The sequence below is a fragment of the Hippichthys cyanospilos genome, chromosome 4 (genome assembly GCF_059441005.1).
Source record: "Hippichthys cyanospilos isolate Australia breed blue-spotted pipefish chromosome 4, RoL_Hcya_1.0, whole genome shotgun sequence".
Taxonomy (NCBI): domain Eukaryota; kingdom Metazoa; phylum Chordata; class Actinopteri; order Syngnathiformes; family Syngnathidae; genus Hippichthys; species Hippichthys cyanospilos.
Window position 1 is genome coordinate 15556689 of NC_142372.1, and position 23114 is coordinate 15579802.

The 23114-nt window shown below is 39.3% G+C and overlaps 2 protein-coding genes across 4 annotated transcripts; one reads left to right on the forward strand and one right to left on the reverse strand.

Moving 5' to 3' along the window:
* The first annotated feature begins 1982 nt into the window (after nucleotides 1-1982).
* On the forward strand, nucleotides 1983-6390 carry dtwd1 (DTW motif tRNA-uridine aminocarboxypropyltransferase 1). Of its 2 annotated transcripts, none has more exons than XM_088413228.1 (5): nucleotides 1983-2237; nucleotides 3293-3583; nucleotides 3688-3825; nucleotides 3961-4219; nucleotides 4296-6390. In XM_088413228.1, the coding sequence occupies exons 2-5, from the start codon at nucleotides 3353-3355 to the stop codon at nucleotides 4565-4567; spliced, it is 900 nt and encodes a 299-aa protein (XP_088269354.1). In that variant the 5' UTR covers nucleotides 1983-2237; nucleotides 3293-3352; the 3' UTR covers nucleotides 4568-6390. The 2 variants fall into 2 exon arrangements, with proteins under 2 accessions (XP_088269354.1, XP_088269356.1); XM_088413230.1 differs by having other exon boundaries at nucleotides 2006-2237; nucleotides 3293-3571; nucleotides 4296-6382.
* Nucleotides 4873-21943, reverse strand: nnt2 (nicotinamide nucleotide transhydrogenase 2). 2 transcript variants are annotated; one of them, XM_088413226.1, is made up of 22 exons: nucleotides 21810-21943; nucleotides 19516-19681; nucleotides 17526-17755; nucleotides 17251-17450; nucleotides 16427-16514; nucleotides 16242-16330; nucleotides 15783-15970; nucleotides 15518-15651; nucleotides 14221-14412; nucleotides 13585-13735; nucleotides 12769-12930; nucleotides 12560-12670; nucleotides 12321-12466; nucleotides 11730-11925; nucleotides 9956-10189; nucleotides 9216-9376; nucleotides 8147-8326; nucleotides 7754-7913; nucleotides 6548-6629; nucleotides 6346-6464; nucleotides 5941-6056; nucleotides 4873-5273 (listed from the first exon to the last, which is right to left on the reverse strand). In XM_088413226.1, exons 2-22 carry the CDS (start codon nucleotides 19643-19645, stop codon nucleotides 5127-5129), a joined length of 3216 nt encoding a protein of 1071 aa, XP_088269352.1. In that variant the 5' UTR covers nucleotides 19646-19681; nucleotides 21810-21943; the 3' UTR covers nucleotides 4873-5126. The 2 variants fall into 2 exon arrangements, with proteins under 2 accessions (XP_088269352.1, XP_088269353.1); XM_088413227.1 differs by lacking the exon at nucleotides 21810-21943 and adding an exon at nucleotides 19765-19940.
* Nucleotides 21944-23114: the final 1171 nt, after the last annotated feature.

Sequence of the window (23114 nt, forward strand, 5' to 3'; positions counted from 1 at the left end):
AAGGGTTTGTCTAAACCAGGGATATAAAAAATACGACCCACAGGCCGGTTCAAATGGGTATAATCTGGTCCGCGAGATGATTTTGTAAAGTATAAAAATGAGTTGAATTTTTTAATAAATGAAACACTTGACGTGTTTTATGATTACTAGTAATGTTAATGTGTTATGATTAATAGTGATGTTGTGATTTTACTATTTTGATAAAATTTTAACTTTAATATAATTATTTTAATAAAAATCCTCAAAAAGTGCCTGAAAAATAAGAGGCTAATCCTTATTTTATCACAATTACACTTCACATGGAAAAAACAATACTTTTCCCTGTTATTAGTGATTTTTTCATAAAAACAAACAGTTAGTGTTTTAGGTGGTGGACATTCTTGTCTTGCCCATTGCACAATGCCTAGATTTGGGCAATTTGGGAAGATTTGATGGGAAAAATAGACCTTCAGATAAAGTGTGTTGAATGACCTTCAGATAAAGTGTGTTGAATATATACTTTTGTTCTGTTAAATGACTGAGACCATTTGGAAGTTCTTATTGAATGCACATCTGCTTGTTATGAAAACAATCATTTCATTAAAAACATGTTAAGAGGACCAGCCATCTTTTAATATATGACACATACCAGTCTGTTTTACATCACACAAACATCTGGCAGTGGGGAACTGTGAAATTATATTTTACACTTATTTTTGATTTTGAAGCACCTTATTGGAGAAAGTTCTTAATGAACTACTGTACTGCGGCACTCAAAGACTTCCTTCGTCATTTTTTTACAGCTCTTGGTTACACACATGTAGACATATCACACCATTAGCACGCTAGCCGTATTTAATGTGATAGATCTGCCTGTAATGTCTAAACTAATGCATCTTCTTCCTCTGAAGTGACTGACCAAGAGAAGTAATGCACTTCACATCACATTTCACTGTAATATATTTGGGAAGCAGATATGCACCAAAAAGCATTTTAACCCTTAGATGCACGAGTGACTGGACCCTACACTCTTCCATAAGTGGGTCAAAAATGACCTATATTAAAATCAGTGCATTTTTATGCCATTTTTGTCATTTTGGTTAAGAATAATCACTTGTATAATATTTAGTATTATATTTAAGACCACACAAGAATGATTTCATGTTTGAAATATACAGTATTTATTGTTAACTTTTTAACATTTTTGAAAGAGAAAATTACCTGTTTCTGGCTGTCCCACACCTTTTGTTGACTTAACGATTGTTGTTACTTGGGCAGATCTGATACCTCTTTCTGATGATGTGGAAATTTCAGACCCGGAATCCAACCCTGTTACTGCCTCTTCACCATCTAGCATCTGTGTAATTTTCTTTTAGGTTTAGGGTTAACCCTAACTCTAGCTAGTTATAATGTAGGCTAGTTTTTGATAAATAATAATGACAACAGTCATGAAAGGCATTTAATACTTACACGTATCAGCTCTTGTGTAAAACAATCTTCCTGAGGGGTGACATTTCTGCTTTAGTCTGCGTGGTCCACAGTAAATTTATTCCTGACAGCCACAGTTGATAAGAATCAAAGGTTCCCATTGGAATGCATTGAAAATACATGCGGGTCATTTTTTGACCAATTTATCAAAACTTGGGGTAGTAATACCAAAACTACAATTTCTTAAAATATATAAAAGGTAAGTAGAAATTTAAATGTAATTCTATCAAAAACATATTTTGTTTAGGAAGACCTGGAATACAAAATGATAACTTTGTTTCACTACAAAGATATTTGAAGGAAACAACCCCACCGGGTCATTTTCGACCCACTCATGCATCTAAGGGTTAAGACGTATTCATTTCAAAGTTATTATGAACCATCAAATCAGCCAAATCTATCCATTACAAGATCATTTTTCAGTCTTTATTTTTTTTTCGTCTTTTTACCACGTATTCCAACGTTGGCCGCGAACCATATAATGCATTTGCATTAGCAAATACGGAGCCACTTTTCACATTCAATGTGGCGGCGAGGATTACGTGCGCCTCCAAGCCAGGGCGTGATCTATTTTAAAGTGATTGAGAACACCGGAAGAACCTTGCTGCAGATTCCGTAGAAGAAGCCGACTTTAAAAACACCCCGGACGAACATTTCTCCGCTTCACCACCTATTTGAATGGTGACCAGTAAGTGAAATGCATTAGTCGGAGTACACACAGCTCAACATAAAAGCGTGTTTCCATTCATCGCCTGCTAACAACCCGTTCGGTGGGTGTGCACACACGCCGTTGGATTTTGAGTTGCTTTCACATGTGTGTGTCGATTAACGTCTGGTGGTGGTTTTACAGTACAAAACAAGTCGATTTCACGCCACTAGTAGGATCACCTCTTAACCAAAGGGATTTTTTTTCTGCACTTGTAACATATAGTTGTCTTACTAGTTTGCAAATGTCCTGGGACTCGTGTCCTGGAGGACAAAGCGCGTAATAGTACTTGGACCTTTAGTTCTGATGCTTATCAAGGGTCATCTGTGCATGTACCAGCAGAACGACTCTTGTTTTTAATAATGGCCATTCACTTTTACTAATGAGAAAACCAGTACTGAGAAATCAGGTGCAACTAATAGGGCCCAGGAGGCTACTAGCGTTGTATTCATGCCTACTAGTTGCGCCCAATATTGATACTTGTACCGCATATTAGTTCAGTAAAGGTTATGTTTTAATGTTTGAGTTGTGCAACTTACAGGTCACGATATCACAACTGCAGAGAAAAGCTTGGCAATTGTTAATTTTCTGTCCATTTTTTTAAATCACAAAAATCTAGGGTTTGAGCGGGGATCTGTTGAGGTATTATGTCCACCGAATGTTGTTATTTGTTGTGTCGAACATTTGTGTATATCTGGCGCCCAAGACTTTAAAAAAATCTGGTGGGTTTATTTTGTTTGATTTTAAGGTATTAAAATGTATTTTATAAAGCCTGACCAGTGAGCTTAACTCTCAACCTCCTTACCCCTCCCCACCCCCCAAAAGAACAAAATTAGCCTGTTTTTCCATCCCTGTTGTAAGGTTAAGTGTTAAAAGACATAGAACGTCTGCATGTAATTAGCCTCTCTTTTTCCTTGTAAGCACTGACAGACTAAAACTGAAGTTATACTATTGATTACATATATATTTTTAATTGAATGACCAGTTATTCAGGTAGCGGGATTTTATTTAGCCAAATATCACTATTGGCCTAATGAAATGGGTATTGGCCAGGTTCTATTAATTGTTAAATGTAAGAAATATAAATCTTTTAGGTTAAAATATGTCCCTGTTGCGCAGCTATTTATACCTGGTCCACATTCTCTCATCTGGACTGTCAGCGTTAAACACAAAGCAAGCATGAGCAGCTTGGATGAAGGCTCCAGCGATTCAGCACACACACCCGAGATGTCCGAGCAGCCTCTTCAAGGACTGAAATTGGCATCGCACGCCGTGCTGGAGAAAGTGCAGCAGAGGGGCAGGTCAAAATGTGCTAAATGCGGAGGATCAAGGATGTTCTTCTGCTACACATGCTGCTTGTTAGTGGACGTCAGTCTGCAAGAAATCCCAGTCGTCAAGGTCAGTAAAAAGGTTTGGGATTGTTTGTACTTTTCGCCCTTGGTTTCAAGTTTTTGTGATGGTTATAATGTCAGATTTATTAAGTGTAGCATTTGGTGTGGTTCTTCTGCGGATAGCTTCCAGTGAAGATTGACATCATCAAACATCCCAATGAGACAGATGGCAAGAGCACAGCAGTTCATGCGAAGATCCTGGCACCCAGCGACATCACCATTTACACGTACCCCTGCATTCCCGAGTATGATCAAGACAAGGTTAGCTCCTTTTGATTGAATATACTTGACGATGGTCCATGGTCTGACATAAGCGCACATTCCAAATATGTACGTATGCTGTATAGTGCTTATGGCAACTTGGCGGTGCGTGATCATTTTTTCTCCTTCCACCAGGTTGTGTTGGTGTTTCCTGGTCCACGTGCTGTCACAGTAAAAGACATGATACAGTGTTTGCATGAAAGAACTGACAGGCCATGTGGCCCTTGGTCAAAGAGGCGAAAACTAGAGAAAGCTGCACACTCTACAGAAGATCCAGGATCTGGGACCCCAGATGAAACAAAGAGATCAAGGACTCTTCCCCTGCAGAGGGTGGTGTTCATTGACAGCACGTGGAACCAGACCAACAAAATCAGCACAGATGAAAGACTACAAGGTACTTGTTGTTTTTAATGGTAGCAGCAAGTTCACCCAACAGTACAAGTTTCCCTATCTTGACTGTGTCATTTCAGACCTGCTTCAGGTTGAGCTGAGGACTAGGAAAACGTGCTTCTGGCGCTCTCAGAAGGGCAAACCAGACACTTACCTGGCAACGATTGAAGCCATCTATTATTTCCTCAAGGATTTCCATGAGCTGTGCCTCGCTCAAGAGTACAGTGGAGAATACGACAACCTTCTCTTCTTCTACTCTTACCTGCACACAGTCGTCAACAAGTCAAAGGAGGCTGGAAAGAAGGAAGCACAGAAGAGAGAAAAACAGCAAGACACTGAAGCAAGACTGTAAATCCCAAGTCAAATTCCCATTTTTAAGTTTGATTTTGGAAGGGGAAATGGAATTGAGCCACAGCTAGTGTTGGCTACCAGTCATCTCACCTGCAGGTTAAAAGTCCTTGTAAAGTGAAAATGAAGGTCTTTTAAATTTGACACGAGGGAAATTAATACCACCGAATTTGAATGTGTGTGTGTACACACACATTGCGGTCAAGTCCCCCCCCCCCCCACACACACACACACACACACACACACGCCCTTCTATCTTTGCATGTACTAACCCCAACAATAAGGAACACAAAAACAGCCTTGCCAGCATACTAGGCGAAGGATCTTTAAGCTTTAATCAGTGTACCCCCCCAAAAATAAATACATTTGAAAATACATGGTTTTCTTCTTTAAAGTGAAAATACCAAAAGTAGAGCACAACCAGGGGTTATACAGTACATTTAAATATCTTAATTTACAAACTAGTACATAGGACTTCATTAAATCTCATCTACTATTGTACATTTTACATTCAACCATTCCATTTGTTGCAAATTGAAGTCAGTCAGCTTGTAGTGGGGGGCCTAATAGAAGGCCTCTCTAATCTTTGCTTGAAGGCTGTCACATGTCTTCTTGGCATCTCCCAGCAACATGGATGTGTTGGCCTTGTAGAAAATGGGGTTATCCACTGCAGCGTATCCCACGCCCAAGGTCCTCTTCATCACGATCACCTAGAATAAGATTAAAAAAAAAAAAATAGTTGTGTGACTGGTGTCATCCATCCATTGATTTTCTATGCTCATTCTCACTAAGATCGCCAGTGGGCCGGGGACAACCATTTGCACACAGTCACACCTAAGGGCAATTTGGGATGTCCAATACACATACCATGCATGTTTTTGGACTGTTCGAGGAGACCGGAATGCCCGGGGTAGATCCACGCAAGTACGAGGAGAACATGCATACTCCACACAGGAAGGCCAGAGCAAACTAGAATTGAACCCGGACCTCTGGGGCAAATACTACTTCGCAGAATTCACTTATTGCAGGTTTTCTCTGGTCCCCATTAACTGTGAAAATTGAGGGAGCACTGTATATGGCTGTGTATAATTACCAGTGCACGTACTGATCCACCATTTGTGTTCAAATGTCCCTAAAGTTTTCAAATGCTCTGATAAATATGACAATCGTTTGCCTGTCAATGGATTTTCCAATTATGTGTTAGCACCAATCAAGAAAACTTTAAGGCACATGTATGTGGCTGTGTTAATATTTTTTAAGTAAACTTCGAGAAGAGCCAATTAAAAATTTTTTTTATTTTGTGATTGAGACGTTATTTTATTTGCTGGTGATGGTGGAGATTCACTGTACTTTATTCAAATCTGAAGCTGGACGAACCTGTTTGGACTTCCACACCTCGAGGACAGGCATGCCAGCGATTATAGAGTTTGGATCCTCTTGAGCGGCAGAATTCACAGTGTCGTTCGCACCAATGACCAGCGTCAGGTCCGTCTCTGTGGTCGGCACATGGTCGCATGAGACAAAAACAAAAGTTGCTTTGAAAAGCAGTGATAATGAATTCCCAGCACCACTAAGCACCATCATAAACACAACCATGTGTCTCGACGCGTACGTCTGATTATTGCATGTCAAAACAACAGCAGGCTGATCAAAGTAAAGCTCGGGAGAGGAAAAAAAGCGTATAGCGTGATAGTTTGACAACATTTCTTGTAAATTTACTCAACGCCACAGAGCTAAAGTCACAACCAGCCTCCCCCTGCAATATTCTTGGAAAGCGCTTGCCTGGAAAATCGTCATTGATCTCATCCATCTCCAGTACGACATCATACGGTACACCAGCCTCAGCCAAGAGCACGTTCAGCTGGCCTGGCATTCTCCCAGCCACTGGATGGATACCAAACCTGAGGGAAAACAATTTATCAGTGAAATTCGTCATCTAAATTGTTATTTCAAAGAACATTCAGCCTAATATGTTGACGGTTACCTGACAGTCTTGCCTTGTTCCTTCAGCATCTTAACCATGTCTGCAATGGGATACTGGGCTTTTGCTGCACACAACCCCCAACCTATGCACAGACGAACGGCATACAGAAGCTAAAGTAACCTTCAAATAATTAGCTTGATTACATGTATCCCAAAATCATAGATGGGGATGTGTTTGATGCATACAAGTCACACTATTTGGGTAATGTTACAAACAATCGCACTTATCCCAAACGGAGTACCAAAAATGACCAAATTCAATTTAAAGCCTTAATTTTCCTCGATACCAAAATAATATTTGCCGCCTTAGACTTCGTCAGTATTTTGGGCACCAGCTCAACTTCACATTATTTCTCTTAATCAAACCCGCATGCTGTGCCACACATCTGTCCGTGGTTTGGTTGTTAAAAAAAATGGTGGTGCAAATAGCAGCCATGTGTATTCCAAGTTATTCTTTGTGGTTCACGCAGGACGCAAAAAAAAAGAAAAACTTATCTTGACTGACCTTGATGGAACCACATTGTATTATACTCAAAAATGGTATATTTACGATGATGAAATTTGTAGTGTGATATAAATATATATGCTTCTGTTGAGAAGAAATCAAAACAGTCCAGGGGAGGACAACTAGTGTTCTGCTGAAAATATAAATAATAAATCTCTGACTTTAGGTAGTCCACCCACATTTAAAAAAGGTTAGGTTTCTTTATTTTATAATTTAAAAATTTACCCAACAGGCTCTAATCCATTTTCGGGGGTTCTCAAGCATTCCCAAAATTTCAAAGAGTATTTTATTTATTTATTTTTTGTTTGTTTATTTCGATGATCATACTTTATACTCGATTTTCATTTCCAGTCCTTCTTGTTGCTTAATTTGTGCAGGCATATTATCTTGTTAGGTTACACATTTCTGTTGCTAGGATATGTTTCAGGTGGTCAGGGACTGCAACCCTTATTCTCTGTTTTAATTGGAACGTGTAAAGCCAATGTGCTATTGACAAGCTAACTGGACATCCAGCTTTCCCTTTTATGAATGTGGGGAATAAATTGCATTCAAATGTACATATTAGTTAAATTTAGCAAAGAACCCCCAAACCATGACCCTAGAATCGCACCTTAATCAATGAGATGCATATGTAAGGTTTCACGATCAGCATCTTATCAAATTTGATAACGTTCGTTGAATACATTTATGAGTGCCTTGTACCTGGCGTAATGATGATGCTATTGGCTTCCTTGATTATGTCGATGGTTTGGTCCACATTGACCTCCGTGTGGGTGCCAACAATCTCCATGGGTTTGCCACCAGCTGTGGAGGTGGTGCCATAGCCTCCCAGGATCACATTGGGCAGGGAGCGGTTCATCGCCTGAGAGGAAGTGGCAAATGGAATCACCCGGACTTAAACAGCAGTTAGAAGTAATGTAGCTTTTTAAGCTATTTACACTTTAAGTGGTTTACATTTACAAAGACATTTTTCATTACCACATTCAAAAGCATATCTGTACTCCTTATTTTGTTCAAATTAGCTCTATTGAGTTTGTACTTTTTTAAAACATACGTACAGGAGTTGAATCACACACGAGAATTTTGCGCACTCACCACACACATGATGTAAGAAAGGATGGCCCCAGAGGAGCCGATCAAGGCGCCAACGATGGTCATGAGATTATTGTCCAGTAGGAAGCCTTCAGCGCAGAGTGCCCAACCAGAGTAGCTGTTCAATACAGTGATGACCACTGGCATGTCTGCTCCTCCGATGGCAGCTGTCAGGGTGACGCCCTACCATAATAGAGCACAAGAGAATGTATGCTAAATAATAACTTTATTCGTTAATGCATGCTTGCAAAAAATAGAACCGTGGCTTAAATTTGAATAAAAATCAGGTTGCGAGTAGTTACATTTGTTTGGAAAATGCTCAGTCCTTCTCACTAAAATATGTTTTTATTTTCCTATTAAATAAGAACAACTTCATTATCACCAGAACCTTTATTTGGCGATTTGGTTCAGAGGCAGTTCATCTTTACTTAAACTTTATTTGCATACGAACGTGTCTAACTCGTGTAATAGCGTGATTTCAACGATTATACCAAAGCAACGAAGCTCACAGTATGTTTTCCCCCCATAGCGGGACTAATAAAGGCAATCTTATCTGAAAAGTATTCCGTTATTTTTTTTTCAATTTCCCCCCATCCTGGCACCCACACACTTTGTTCCTCATTTGGAAACAGTATGTGTTCATAATTTGTGGCGCTACATCTTGCCACTGGCATTCCTCAGTTGTCGCGCTCGCTCCCATTTGGGAATGTTTCTAAAGGGAGGCTACTAGAAGAACAATACAACATAATTAACCCATCATGCACGTTTCTGGAAAGACTATACAGAGCATACTAATGTCAGGACGTGCAAACTCCACATGGATGAGTTGAACAAAGAACCAACTGTGAAGCAGACATGCTACACATCAACATGCAGCCTCACAAAATACAGAAAGTTATTGAATAGTTACAGTATTTAAATGAAGTTTTAAAGGGGTATGTGATAGCTGATATCAGGATTGTTATGTCACAAATCCAAATTGTGTATGTATAAACCATGTCACGATACAATGTGAATAAGTACTGTTTTCAAAAACTATTGATTGCAGTACTACCTACTGGTGAAAACTCACCATAACAGTGGACAGCCCAGATACACCTAGCAGACACCCCATTCCAGTGCCATAGCTTGAGCTGAGCATAAAGGGCACCATGCCACCCATTGAAGCCGCCATAAGTCCAGCATTGAGCATGTGACGTCCGGGCAACAGGAGAGGCGCAGAGTTGAGGATGCCTACAAAACAGTCAGGTACATTTAGTCTGAAGACAGTTTGCCTTTCTCTCAGTTTGGCTTAGGGAAGTAGATGATGAGGCTCACACACACAGAAACATGCAAACTAAATGTAAGTATTGATTATGTAGCTAAATGAAATATGAATAAACGTGTTTATGTTATGTTCATGTTCACTTTTCTCAAACATTGATAAAGTATAAATCATCCACGTATCACAGTAATCAATGCTATTATTACATGATCTGTTGATCATGATTTAATACAGAAAATTATTTTGGTATTATTTGGTGGTCAAAAATGATCTTGAAAAAATATTAACAGGAATAACAAATAGTATGTAAGGGTTTAAAAAAAAAAAACACACGAACAAAATTAAATAAATGCCGCCTTCAAGTTCCACGGCTGGATTTCGATGAGGATCATTTTGGTTTTGGAAACATCATAGAAGCAAACAGGAAGAGACTGAAATGATTATAGTATGTAAAACAAAAAATAAAAAACAGCTATCTGACATGTAAAATATGCTCTTGAAAACATGTACTTGGATTTTCCAAAAGCTACTCATGCCAAGTTCAGTACCTTGCAGTTTGCCATAAGCGACCAGTGAGCCACTGAAGGTGACACCTCCAATGTACGTGCCCAAATAGGCCACTGTCTTGAGCACGTTGGCCGCCGGGTGAGTGTCAAGGTGGGGGAACTCTATCATGTACTCCGCCACGCAAGTAAGAACTGCCGCCAGGCCCACAAGGCTGTGGAATGCTGCCACCAACTGAGGCAAGTCGGAGATTTCGATCCGCTTGGCAATGGTCAAACCTGCATGCCAAAAGAGAAACATTTTAGAAAAAGTAGTATTGAACGATTTTTGAAAAATAATCCAATTGCATTCAACTGACAACTATATATATATATATTATATATAGTTGTCAGTTGAATGCAATTGGATTATTTTTATATATTTTTATATTATATATATATATGTACTATACATACAAAAATTGAAGCCATTGCTAGTTGAACATTGTTTAAGTGTTGCATATTGATTTGAATTCAATAACATTTAGACCGTACAAAGGAAAATAAAACAGCAGTCACCTGTTTTCTGTTTCTCTACTTTTATAGAAATTGGGACTGATCTTCAAAGGGCAAAACAACAGTCAAAAACTTTAGTCGCCCATCCTCCACTTCCCCTCCAAAAAGAAAAACATGAACAAACAAAGCAAAGAAGGGTTGTGTTGCACATCATTTATCATTCCCATGTTTTAAATGACCATTACAGCATTCAGTGATGGTGATGAAAGAGTATGATGGGTGTTCTGTTTGGAATATTTCATTCTCAGGAATCAGGGCTAGAGAGACAGATGCAGTTGAAACTCACGTTTTGATTTGCTCTCCCAAATGTACATTTAGTACTGTCAACCTGGTGCTGGAATGTGACGAGTGACTATGAGGAAAACTTAAAAAGTGACACAAAATAATAAACAAAAAAAATCTGTACATTCTGGGAGATGCTCATGATATTAATTCTTCCAATTTAGATTATTTTTGCCCAAAACAGCTCGAGCCCATTTTTTGAAAACCCTTTAAAGGGACGTGTAAGCAAGCTTTGGACCGTTTTCCTATTAAAAAGGAATACATGAAATGATTATAAATGTCAAAAACTTGCAAATAAATGTGTTCTTAGACCAACAGTATGCTTTAAATATAATCGCAGGTCTAGTTACAATTAAATGATATTACATGGGGGGGTGGCACGCCTCCGGAAGCTGCCATGTCTGTTATAGGACAACGGTAAATGCAGCACCTCCTGCTGTCCGTAATGAAAAACGGTCTAAATCTGACACATTGTCCCTTTAAGGCCCGAAAGCGTCAAGCCATCGAGGGCCTGTGTCCTGCACGTTTTCCAAGTTTCTCTTTGCAACACACCTGTTTCAAATGATTAAGTCATTAGCGAGCTCCGCGGGATCTTCATAATGATCCTGATTGAGGCTGTGAAACAGTTCAATGAGGCATTGTGAGAGATAATCAGGTATGCTGCAGATCTTGATCCAAATTCACTTACTTGGTCTGACAGTCATGTGATTTTCAAATTTGGAGGAGTTGTGTCAGGAGTTGAAATTTGACTCACGCGTATGTAAAATATTACAATGTTTGGCACAAAAGCCTAACCATGCAGAGTTTTTACTAGTTACGCCTATTTCGGTCCAATTTACTGCAAAATCATTACTTTAGGCATCAAACATCTGGTGCCTGTTCTAATAAAAAACTGGCCATTCCTATTGGAACAATATTATTAAACAGTTATCACGCACACAGTTGGCAATACGCATTCTCGAAAAAGTAAGAAGCCACCTACCCAGAGTCCCTCCAGTGGCCATGGCCAAGGACATCTGTGACAGCAGCTCTGGGGTCGGCTTGAGTGCACCTAAGGTTGCAGCGATGCCACCTGCAACTCCCATCATGCCCAGCGCGTTTCCAAGACGACTAGTGCCCTGAGCGGAAAGGCCTGCCAGCGCACCGACACAGCACAAGCCGGAGCCCAAGTACATCATCTGAGGAGTGCCACAAACACACAGTTTTGATGACTAAAATGATTTAAACTTTTAGGTTTTGAAAAGCAAACAAAGGAGTATGATGAACGTCATACCGTCACTTTATTCCAAAGGGGGAAAGGAAAGGACAAAAAAAATGTGTCCACAACATATGTACATCACATTTCCTGTAGGTATCACAAGATCGCTGCCATTGCCTCTTTTTCTCTGAATTAAACTCATCAACTCACATCAACATAGTTTTTTGACAAAAAAGATGCCACAAGACACTGGCAAGCAAAATTATTGATTATATGAAACACAACAACTCACTTCAACATGGGCGCTTGGCACCAACAAACAACAAGATGGCAGCATCTTGCGGTTGTATTAGTAATGAATGAACACATTTTCACCTGTTCAATGCTGTAACCAGCCGCTACAGATGCGCCATATCCACCAACAAATGCAGCCCCGGGCAACATATACAGGTAGTTGTACTCAGGAGGGTCAGTTGGACGCTTGAACATGTCCAACATCCGCTGGGTGATCAGGAAACCACCTGAGGATGTAACAAGCATGCTGATTTATTTGGCGGGTTGGAGGGGAAAAAAACAAAACAAAAAAGAGCATTTGTGCTTGTTGAGTGTCAGACCAGCAATGTTGATGGAAGAAATAAAAGCAGCTGCTAAGGCGAGGCTCTCAGGAAGTGTGGACGGTGTGAGACCCCCTCCCATCAGAACCAGGCCGCCAACTGCTGTCAGACCTGTTGAAAGGCACAATATGAGATGAAATCCTGAAACATCCAAACTATTCCAAGATTAGAAATGTTTTCATATTGTAAACTGGGGTTGAACTTGTTACCCGAGATGGCGTTTGTCACAGACATTAAAGGTGAGTGTAGCGCTGGGGTCACACCCCACACAGTGTGGTACCCCACGATCCCGGCTAGGCCGAAGGTAGTCACCATTTGCGTGAAGGCTGCATTGGGAGAGATGAGGCCCAGGGCCAAACAGGTGGACAAACCTGCAGGGGTAAGCAAAGAACAACTGTAACCCACTGATTAAGCCGTTTACTTCATTTTTGGCAGGGCAACTGATATATAGTGAAAAAACCCGATTGGAACATAGGAATTGAAACAAGAGATGGCAATATAGACTAATTGAAAAGAACAATTTTCGTGAGTGGAATTTATTTTTGATAATCTTGAAGATTTTAAAACAAAATGACTATGCCCTAAAGTGGCAATGTTTTTTCCCCCCCAAACAACAGTATGAATATGAAAAAAAAAGCTGCTATACTACTACACTTTAGTAATGCAGCCAATCCGATCTAAATGATCAACGTGTTGTGTTGTGAAAGAAGCATTTGATTTAAACTGACATTACACCACAGCAAAAAGATGGGAATGTTCTGCTTTTGGGGGTGAAATTTAATGAAGGAACTAAAATCAAACTGAACAGTTTATAACTGATCTTAATTTGACGGCATACAAACCTCTGAAAGCATATGTCCAGCTATTCCTATTTTTCAATACTTGCTGCAAAATTTTCTGTTGTCTGACGTGAAGCTAAATGGCAGTGTATTTTAAGGAGGCCTCAAAATTTCACCCGAGAGCCAAATATACCTGAAATATTAGGAGTAGTGGAACTTTTACTAAGTCATTAGAACCAGCCCGACCTGAAGTGTAAATGCCAGCATTGGTCATTGTGCGTTTGAAGGGAGAAACCGCAGCCACTTTCTCAGCCTCCAGTTCTGCGACAGATTTCTGTTTCACCGGTGGTGGGGGAACAGTCTTTGGGAGGGGTGCTGGGAACATATTCTGTCCATCCTGTTGACGCACCGAAAACATTCAGCCGGGTAAGAACGGATGACCAAATTACAACAACAAACTAGCAAAGTAGCTTTGCGTGAGGAACATCTTGCATTGTGGTAGACTTTGCCGGAAGGGTTAGAGTCCTCCAAACACAAATCTTAAGATTAGCATGAACAAATGGCAATCAAGAACTCCGTACCAGCAGTTTTGAAAAACAAATGTTCTCTATAATACAGCCTGAATAGTAATTAGTTTAACAAGGGAGAAAGTGATATGTAACATTGAGGTTGCATGCTTTGCTCTCAGTAAACAATGTCTCAGAGTTAAAGATTCCTGGAAAAGTCAATTATAAGACCTTCATAACATTCTTGCTGGTGAGCTGTTCAAAGCCGGGCTCAGCGTTCTGTATTCATTTGGCAAGCTCCACTCACATGAGAAGGTCTGATAGCCAAGCGGCGGCAAAGAGTGCCAGCAAAGCTAAAATTACAAATCAAACCTACCTTCATTACAAGCGTCCCGCGGATAACGTGGTCCATTGTTCCATAGTCAAAATCCTCTTTGGGCTCATAGTAAAAATACTCCTTGTCTGGGCTGATGGCCTTTAGAAGCTTCAATATGTTGTTGGAGTAGAGCGTGCTAGCTTGGGTGGCCATGCGGCTGGGCAGGTCCGTGTAGCCAATGTGGGTAACGTTCTTTTTCAAAGAAACAAACAAACAAAAATATATCAAGAGTTTTTGTTATTTTAAATATGTGTTATTGGTGGTTAAATTAAGTTGTAGTTTTGACCCGGCATCTCATTATGACTTAGTATCTTATGATTTTTTCTTTTTTTTTTTTTTTACAGGCAGAAATAAGAAAGAACACGTGAATTATTCTGTTTTTAATATTTCCCAGCTTTATATTAGATACTGGCAGAAACATATGAGAAATGAGAGACTAATAATCTATATTCAAATTTATCAATAGTCAAATTTATGCCTTAAATCAACCAATTTGGTAAATGGAGAAATGTTGCAGTTCACAGGAATTTCAAAGAAAGCTTTATTTGTTTATTCGTGCTTTTTCTGACAAATGCACAGTACGTGTTTAGAATATACAGAAAACTTTATATAGAATTATTATCTAAATGCCAGTTTTCAAATGTAGTCCCAATTCATGATAAAACCAACAAAGAGTAAAAGCAAAAAGGGTCCTGGAAAATACAGTAAATACTGAAGTAAAAAATTATAAAGGTCTTGCCTGTACACAACATTGTAAATTCATCCATCCTCTTGAAAAACAAATTCTCCCATGATAATTTGAGAAGTATGGGGAAAAAAATAGATGTATATGTTTGTTCAAATTAAAAAAAAATGTCACCAGAAGATGGCCCTTTTTCCACAAATCGTTCTTGGCAACAATTCAAACTCTTCAAAACGTTAGATGTGGAATGTCTTGCTTGTTTTTGCAGTTTTTGCTTCTTGGTTCATAGTTCTCTGGAATTTCTTTAACTGCTTTCTACCTTTTACGTACCTGAGATCGCTATCAATTGGAAATAATGACTTCGCCTCTCTATTTATGTCTTCAATATATTGCACGTCAAAAGAGAGAAAAGGAAGAAAAAATGTTTTGAGACAAAAAATAAACAGATCTCAAATGTAGGGTGTAAGAGCATATTCTAGTTTTTGATTACTGAAAAATAGCTGGAGGAGAAAGAAAAAAAAAGCTACCGAAGGGCAGTAATAAAGTATTAGTTCTTTATTACATGCTACTTATGGCATTTGGGCACATTAAAAAAAATAGGAAGTAAGAACTCACCTTGTGAATATGAAGCTCTCCTGGCCTGGTGGTCTCAATGTTGCCCCCCGCCTCGGCAGCTAGATCCACAACCACAGAACCGTCTTTCATCGACTCCACAAATTCCTTCTTGATCAGAATGGGAGCCCTCTTTCCTGGACAACAGACAGGAAACATGAGGAGACAATGAAAATCCTCACTGCAGACCACAGTATAGACCACTTTTTAATGAACCAGCCAGGAATTATGGGAAACAAATTGCAGTGCCAGGGTCAGAGTGACTGACCTGGAATCAAGGCGGTGCTGATGAGAATGTCAACTTCTTTGCACTGCTTGGCGAACAGCGCCATCTCCGCTTCGATAAATTCTTTTGACATTTCTTTGGCGTAGCCGCCAACCCCTTCGCCGGACTCTTTGATGTCCACTTCTAAAGGCTCCGCCCCAAACGACTTGAACTGTTCCAGAGCTGCTGGTCTGATGGACAGCAAAACCTTTTGAGCATGTATTCAGCATCCCAGCGATCCGTCTGAAGGGCCTCATACCAATTTGCTTGATCTCTCTCTCTACAATGTCATGCGCGTTGTTTTTTACTCCTACTGCCGTCCACTACCGTATAGGATTTCTGCTCATTCGTAGGCAGCAAAAGGGTTTACTAGTGAGGTTTTTGGTAAGATAACTAGTGTGTCCCAGTCATTTCGCTAGATTGCTGAATTGTCGAATGAAAGCAGACAAAGCAAAAGACTACCTTGTGTCAAATCCTCGCACGATGGCTCCCATTGATTTGGCAGCTCCAGCAGCTGCTAAACCAGCTACACCACCTCCAATCACCAGGACCTGAGGACAGCACATTTTAGCTTTGACAGCTGATATTAAAAAATAAATAAATAAATAAACTGCACAAATCATTTTTGATAAAGGTGTGGAATTTACCTTAGCCGGGGGTACTTTTCCAGCTGCGGTAATCTGACCGGTGAAGAATCTACCAAAGTGGTTGGCAGCCAGAACTACAGCCTTGTATCTACCAAGGAAATAATTCGGGTCACTGATAAAACTTCTTGAACAAAGTCAATTTATTAATTACATCTGTATTGAGATCCAATATAAGTTTGGTATCAAACTTAGGATACAGGAGCGGCTCCAGTCAAGAAGACGTTACACTTCCTCGTTAGAAATGTAATTTATATGCATGACCATAACTGCGGAAAGTTTAAAAAAAAAAACCCATCATGATACGACTATGAAAGTGAGTTAAGTAGTTTTATTATTTTCAAGTAACTACTACTATATGACAGATTTGAAGAGCTTCATTTAAAGTGGAATTCGTTGCCATTATCCTCTTGCATATGTTGCCATTAAACTATGTTAGTGTGTTGAAGACCTTATTTCAGATCCATTTAACATTTACTTGGAGCATATTTGTGCCAAGGAACTATATTGAAGTGAGTTGAGGACCTTAAAATAGGAGCACAGTGCTGTCATCTTGTGGCAAACTTGTGCCAAGTCAGAATCGCTATGTCAGATTGAGTTAAGGAGCTCCATTTAGACAAAACCGGTGCTTTGGTTCCACCATGAAGCTAAGATATTATACTCGAGTGGGTTCCCACTACCTGAGTGAGGATAAACAGACTCATAAAATGGGTTGATTTGGTGAGGAGATTTGGATGATAAAAGTAGTGCTTTTCTGCCATCATTCATGACAAGAAACCATCATCAACCATACTTGTAACAAAAAAAAACAAACTGTTGGCACTCACCCGGCGATGTTGGCCATGGAGCTGAGTGCGTCATAGCCTTGCGCAATGGTGACTCTGGGCACTTGGTCCATGGCCAGCACTGTGCTCTTCCTCTCCGACAACTTCTTCATCAGCTCGGGATTCTGAGCTGGATAGACGAAGCTGACCAGGGTGGACATTGGCTTCAGGAGTTCTACCTCACTCAGACTGGGTGCTCGAACCTACAGCAGAACACAGGCGCTTGAATTCTGACCCAAACAGTGCATAATAAAATGGATTGTGAGTGCTGCGCAAACCTTGAGCACCAGGTCTGATCCGAGGGCCCCTTTGACATCAGTGATGCTGGCACCCGCATCTTTATATTGCTGGTCAGAGAACTTGGACTCCACACCGGCACCACTCTCCACCTTTACACTGAAACCTTGTTTGACCAGCGCCTGCACCCCAACAGGAGACAGCGCCACACGCCGTTCATTCTGAAAGGTCTCCTTGGGAACGCCAACCACCAGCTCCTTGTATAGAACACCTGGAAATTACACGAATGCGCAAAACAAATAACTTAAAATGTATTCTAATTTAAATACAACAAAAATGCATGTTGTGGATATGTGCCTTTTTGATGTTTCCACATTTTGTACAAATAGGATAAGTGTGTGTGAATGTGTGTGTGTGTGTGTGTGGGGGGGGGGGGGGGGGTGTAATTTAAGACAGTTATACAAAAGCTTAGACAACTCCATATGCAGTAGGTTCAATATACAGTATGCTTCATATGTGGTTTGAAGATACAAAATCAAATCAATTTGCGCCTATTGGCAAGTAAACAAAATGTTTTTATTATTAGCGTGATATAGCTCTACCTAATACGAAGAATTTCATGCCTCCTTCCATTAAAGAATTCAAATGTAAGTTAATTAAGTAGGTAAAAACAACATAATATTTGTATAAAATGGGTCTTTTATTTTTCAGATTTACCATTTGTCCCAAATGTGACAATTTCATTTAACTTTTTTAAGTAATTTTAAACTACTGTGAGTGTGTAACAGCTTTTGGTTACATTTTATTGGAAAAATGTGGGAACTTGTGAGTTGCAATACTCAAAGATATCTGGATTTTTACATTGAGTGTGGCCATTTTTTCATAAAGGTTTATTCTACTAAAATGTAACAAAATGTTCAACTGTTGTAACATTTTCATATTTTATTTACGAGCCGGTTTGATGTAAGGATCTTTATCTACAATTTTAGTGTAAATAGAAAAGTGAAAATTTTCATTAAACATTGAACTTTAGCTAGATTTTTATTGTTCATTTTTAAAAAGCACTGTTCCTCTCAACATTATTATTATCTTTCAACTGTAGACCTTTGGGCCAATATTGGCTGAATTTTGGAAACTTTGTTCTAGATGCCACATTTTTTCCCCACACACTATATACTGTGTTTTCTTCCATCTGTGACACTTATTTAAGAGTTCCAAACGAATTTATCTGTGTGTGTTAATTCCAGTTTAAATAGTCTACCACAGTCAACATTTAACACTATTGAGGAACAAGTCTTGATTTGAAAAAATACTGTAATAAATAAATGCGTGACTATAAGTATTATTTTTACTTAGTACAATTATGTTTCATAAAAAGTGTTCAACCAAAACAGTTTTCAATAACCAAGTGACCTTAAATTAGAATGAGAAGGTTTGATTATTTTTTTAGGTACCCCTCTAGTGTACAATAGATCAATTACACTTTTTTATGAACAACACTGTAATTTTTCTTCTTTTTTTTTTTTTTTGCTCATACAAGCACTAGAGTACAGCTGCATGTGAATGGCTTGGACCAAGTGTCAGGTTAACATTTCTCTCCATAAATGGTACTGTGACCTCGCTGGCACTATGAGCAGGTGATTGGCTCCCAGCCAGCGTGGCTCAGGCCTGCTACACTTCAACACAGATAGCAGTGCACGGCAACTTTGAAAAGTTGCAATGGAAAAAATACACAGCTCAACTTAAACATTTAGGAGCAAACAGTCAGAGAGAGCTCTAAACAGATCCTCACTTAATTTTTAGGTGAGAATTTCCAAAGTGCAAAGTTTGTGCAGGTCACCTTTATCTGACCTTTCACGTGTTAGCAGTAAAGAAAGCCTGGCTGCTACATTTCAATTAGTGCGGTTTTCTTGAACACTTTTAGCAACATACCGTCGGTGAATTTGCCTGTCTTACTAAATTCAGAATCAACACCGAGGCCTCTACTGCAAAGAAGCCGATATATTATTTCTAAAGTTCAATTTGTCCTACCTTTGTTGGCTTTTTGGTCCCATAACGTAGGGAAGGTCCTAAAATTTCTCCTTGCCGGTATCTTCTGACGGACCCCTCGGTTGAGCAAAGTGAGAGACGAGCTGGAGATGCAGTGCAGGAGGGTCGACATGGCCACTGAATGTCTCCCCAGAGACTCCTTCTGGGTCTGACAAGCAGAGTTACTATTTCAGTTAACACCAATTTTGTTGGTAAGAAACACAAACGGGCCTTAATGCAAGCGGCACGCACCTTGGCTGCGTGTTTCGAGAGACCTAGCGGACGTAGCGGAGTGACATTTCAGCTCCACAGGACAAGTACAAACACACACACGCGCGCACACACACATAAACAGGTCCCAGGCCTGATCACTCACGCACTACGGCTCCTTTGCGAGATCTGGAATTATGACGGCACAGACGGAAAGTGTGCCAAGTGTGGTTAAGCCGGCGTGCGGGCAGGAAGTGAAGAAAGTTAGCTAGGGATGTCTAACGTTTTTAGGATTAAATGGGGACATCTGAGGACTAACAGGTTCCAAGATAAACATGTAATGTTTACAGATAATGGATGTAGGAAAAAGTGTGACCTAAAAAGAGTGGAGAAGGAGGCGTGACTTGAATGGGGTTTAAATGAGAATATTTGGAATGATCCTTTTAAAATCCTTTCATCTTGTTCTTTCACGGCATGTGACGTGCAAGTATGTAAACCAAAATCATACTATAAATCTGGGTTTACCAACCTAATTTAAACTGAAATGTACTTCTTCAAGGGACACTGTGTAAGATTTTCACTGTTCCATTAAAAGGAATAAATTAAATGATTACAAATTTCAAAAACTTGCAAATAAATGTGCTTTTAACGACCAACAGTATATTTTAAATGTAATTGTAGGACTAGTTATTAAATTATATTACATGAAGGATGGCGCTCCTTCGACAACTGCCATGTCTATTGTAGCTTCGGACAATGGTAAATGCAGCACCTCCTGCTCTCCGTAATGAAAACATATTGTCCCTTTAAGTACGGATTATATAATAACTCATTCGCTCATAGCAGTCACAGGCCGTACATTTCCCACTCCGGCCTTCAGTGATGTGCTACTTAGTCAGACTTGAAAAAATACCCCTCATAATCCATCACTGATGACACCACGGATGGAAAAGTCAGAAGTACAATTCAGCATTACTGGGCATTGCATCACCTTAATTATGTACAACACAGGCTATTTTCCAGAGCATTTAAACATCAATAAACCTGCATCAGGAATTAAAAACTACACGTGATATGTGATAAATTAATTAAAAATGAACTACATAAAATGACAAAAACATTAAAAATGAAAAAATAAATAAACCAAAAGGGTCCACACACTTATGTCAACACAAAATCCATTCTTCTATCTTTCCTCAAGAAGACTTCAATTACTTGGTTGATGTTTTCTTCTCTTTCAGCCATTTTGGGTTAAAAAAGCGTGTAGATATATTTGATTTTTCCGTTAAAAGTTCCCATGTCTGGCTCTGGTGTAGGTTACACCGTTAATATAGATCAACCAGGCAACACCATGTAGCTTGGTTGATCTGCATAGCACTGCCTTCCATCCAATCACAGGGCGTGTACATGTCGCCTTCAACGTGAGGCCTCCTAGCTGGACTTACTGTCGCCAAATCATGATCTGATTGGCTATCTGAACTGTCAACGATAAGTGCCCGTTCACTTACAGGGCATAGACGCCCGCATTGTTGATTATGAAGGCCTCAGGCAGATTTCATACAGTGTGGCGACACAAGTTATATATATATATATATATATATGTGTGTGTGTGTGTGTGTGTGTGTGTGTGCGCACAACATAGAAGGCCTTGACAGTCCACCATTGCTATACTGTAATATGAAGAATATGTAATAATTCATAATCATATACAGAATATAGGCTTCAAATGCCTGTTTCACAAACTAATAATATTGCATGTAATGTTTTATTGTCCAACAAATTGTAATTTATGCCATCTGTCAACTGGTGGAAATAATCACAGAATGTTCAAGTATTGCGTTTACTATTAAAACCATTCCAGCAATATAGATCCAGAAAAAGGACCACAGAACTACTGTATATTATAGTATAGTGCATTTGAATTTACACAGGCTTCAGTTTCATGAAAAGAAGTGGGGGCAAATGACCAGCATCGAACTCAGAAGGTTAAACCACTGAATGACAAAATCAGGTTCCATTGTGTTGCATTGATTGACCCACAAACATGAAACGGAAGTAAGTCTTCCATGTGTTGTTGCCAGACTTGCCTTTTTCAAGGGTTTGCACCGGGGTCAGTTCGGGGTCCACCCTCGGTCCAAGCACCTACAACCTGTAAGTCCAAGCGCATACGCAAAATCTCCTTAACAACCGCCAACTGTCTCCTGGATCGCGCCCCGGCTACACTACTATTTATGGATAAATAGCAAATCACGTGATCAGTGCTCATGACCACCCTGGGTGCAGATCAACTAAGCTGGTTGCAGACGCCACTTAAATACTGCCGGAGGATCGAATTAAAGGTTTAGCGTCAGTCAAAACCCAGACAATAGAGACACTTTCGTTTTACACACCGCACCCACCTCTAAAAATTAAGCGAATGTTTGTGCATATGAAAGAAAAATACTATACCGTATCTTTTCTTTTTGGAGACATACTGCATGTATTACCTTCTCAGTACACGTGGAGGCGCCAAGTTGACAGTCACGCGGAAATGTTGGCCAATCATAACAAAGTCGTGGGTTTACGGAGAATGATAAATCACAATGCGGTAATCTCCCTCGAAAATTATCTCACACTAAATATGTTTTTGTTCGTTCGTTATTTGGGAAAAAAGCCACCAATGTGATGACCAAAAAAAATTATATTAATAAACAAAATTAAATTAAATTAAATTAATAAACAAAAATAAAATGCTTAAAGATCCTTTGATTTTGAAGCCAGGGGCACAATACGTGGTGAAGTGAATCATCTCTACAGCTGTATCTAAAAACAACAATAAAATTATAATAAAATGGGAAAATCTGCTACTCTCCATTGTAAGAAGACATTGACCTTGGTGTCAGTGGAGATGAATGAATCACTTCATCATACTTATTTGACAAAATTTACTACTTTCTTATTCATCTTAAAACCAGTAAAAGAAATGCACAAGTATGTGTGTTTTTGAGCAAATGTTCAAAGCTTGGATCTGCAAAAATGTGTGAAAAAATTTTTAAGTGCGTCATGTAAACAAATTATGGTGATGATGATGAGATTGTATTATTACATAGTTTTCATTTTAGTGCATATTAATGACAACGATTATTGTAGTGATTATATATATATATATATATATATATATATATATATATATATATATATATATTTTTTTTTTTTTTATTATGTTCTAGTTCTAGTTTAAAATGCATGCACTACGGTGGCCGGCGTGGCAAACGGGCTAAACCTACTACAAATTAAAACCTACTACAAATACGAAATGAGGCAAACACATATCAATAACAAATAACGTACAGATTAAAGAAAATCAAATGCATTAACATTATACTTTCTGCAGCATGTTATTATAAAAGCAA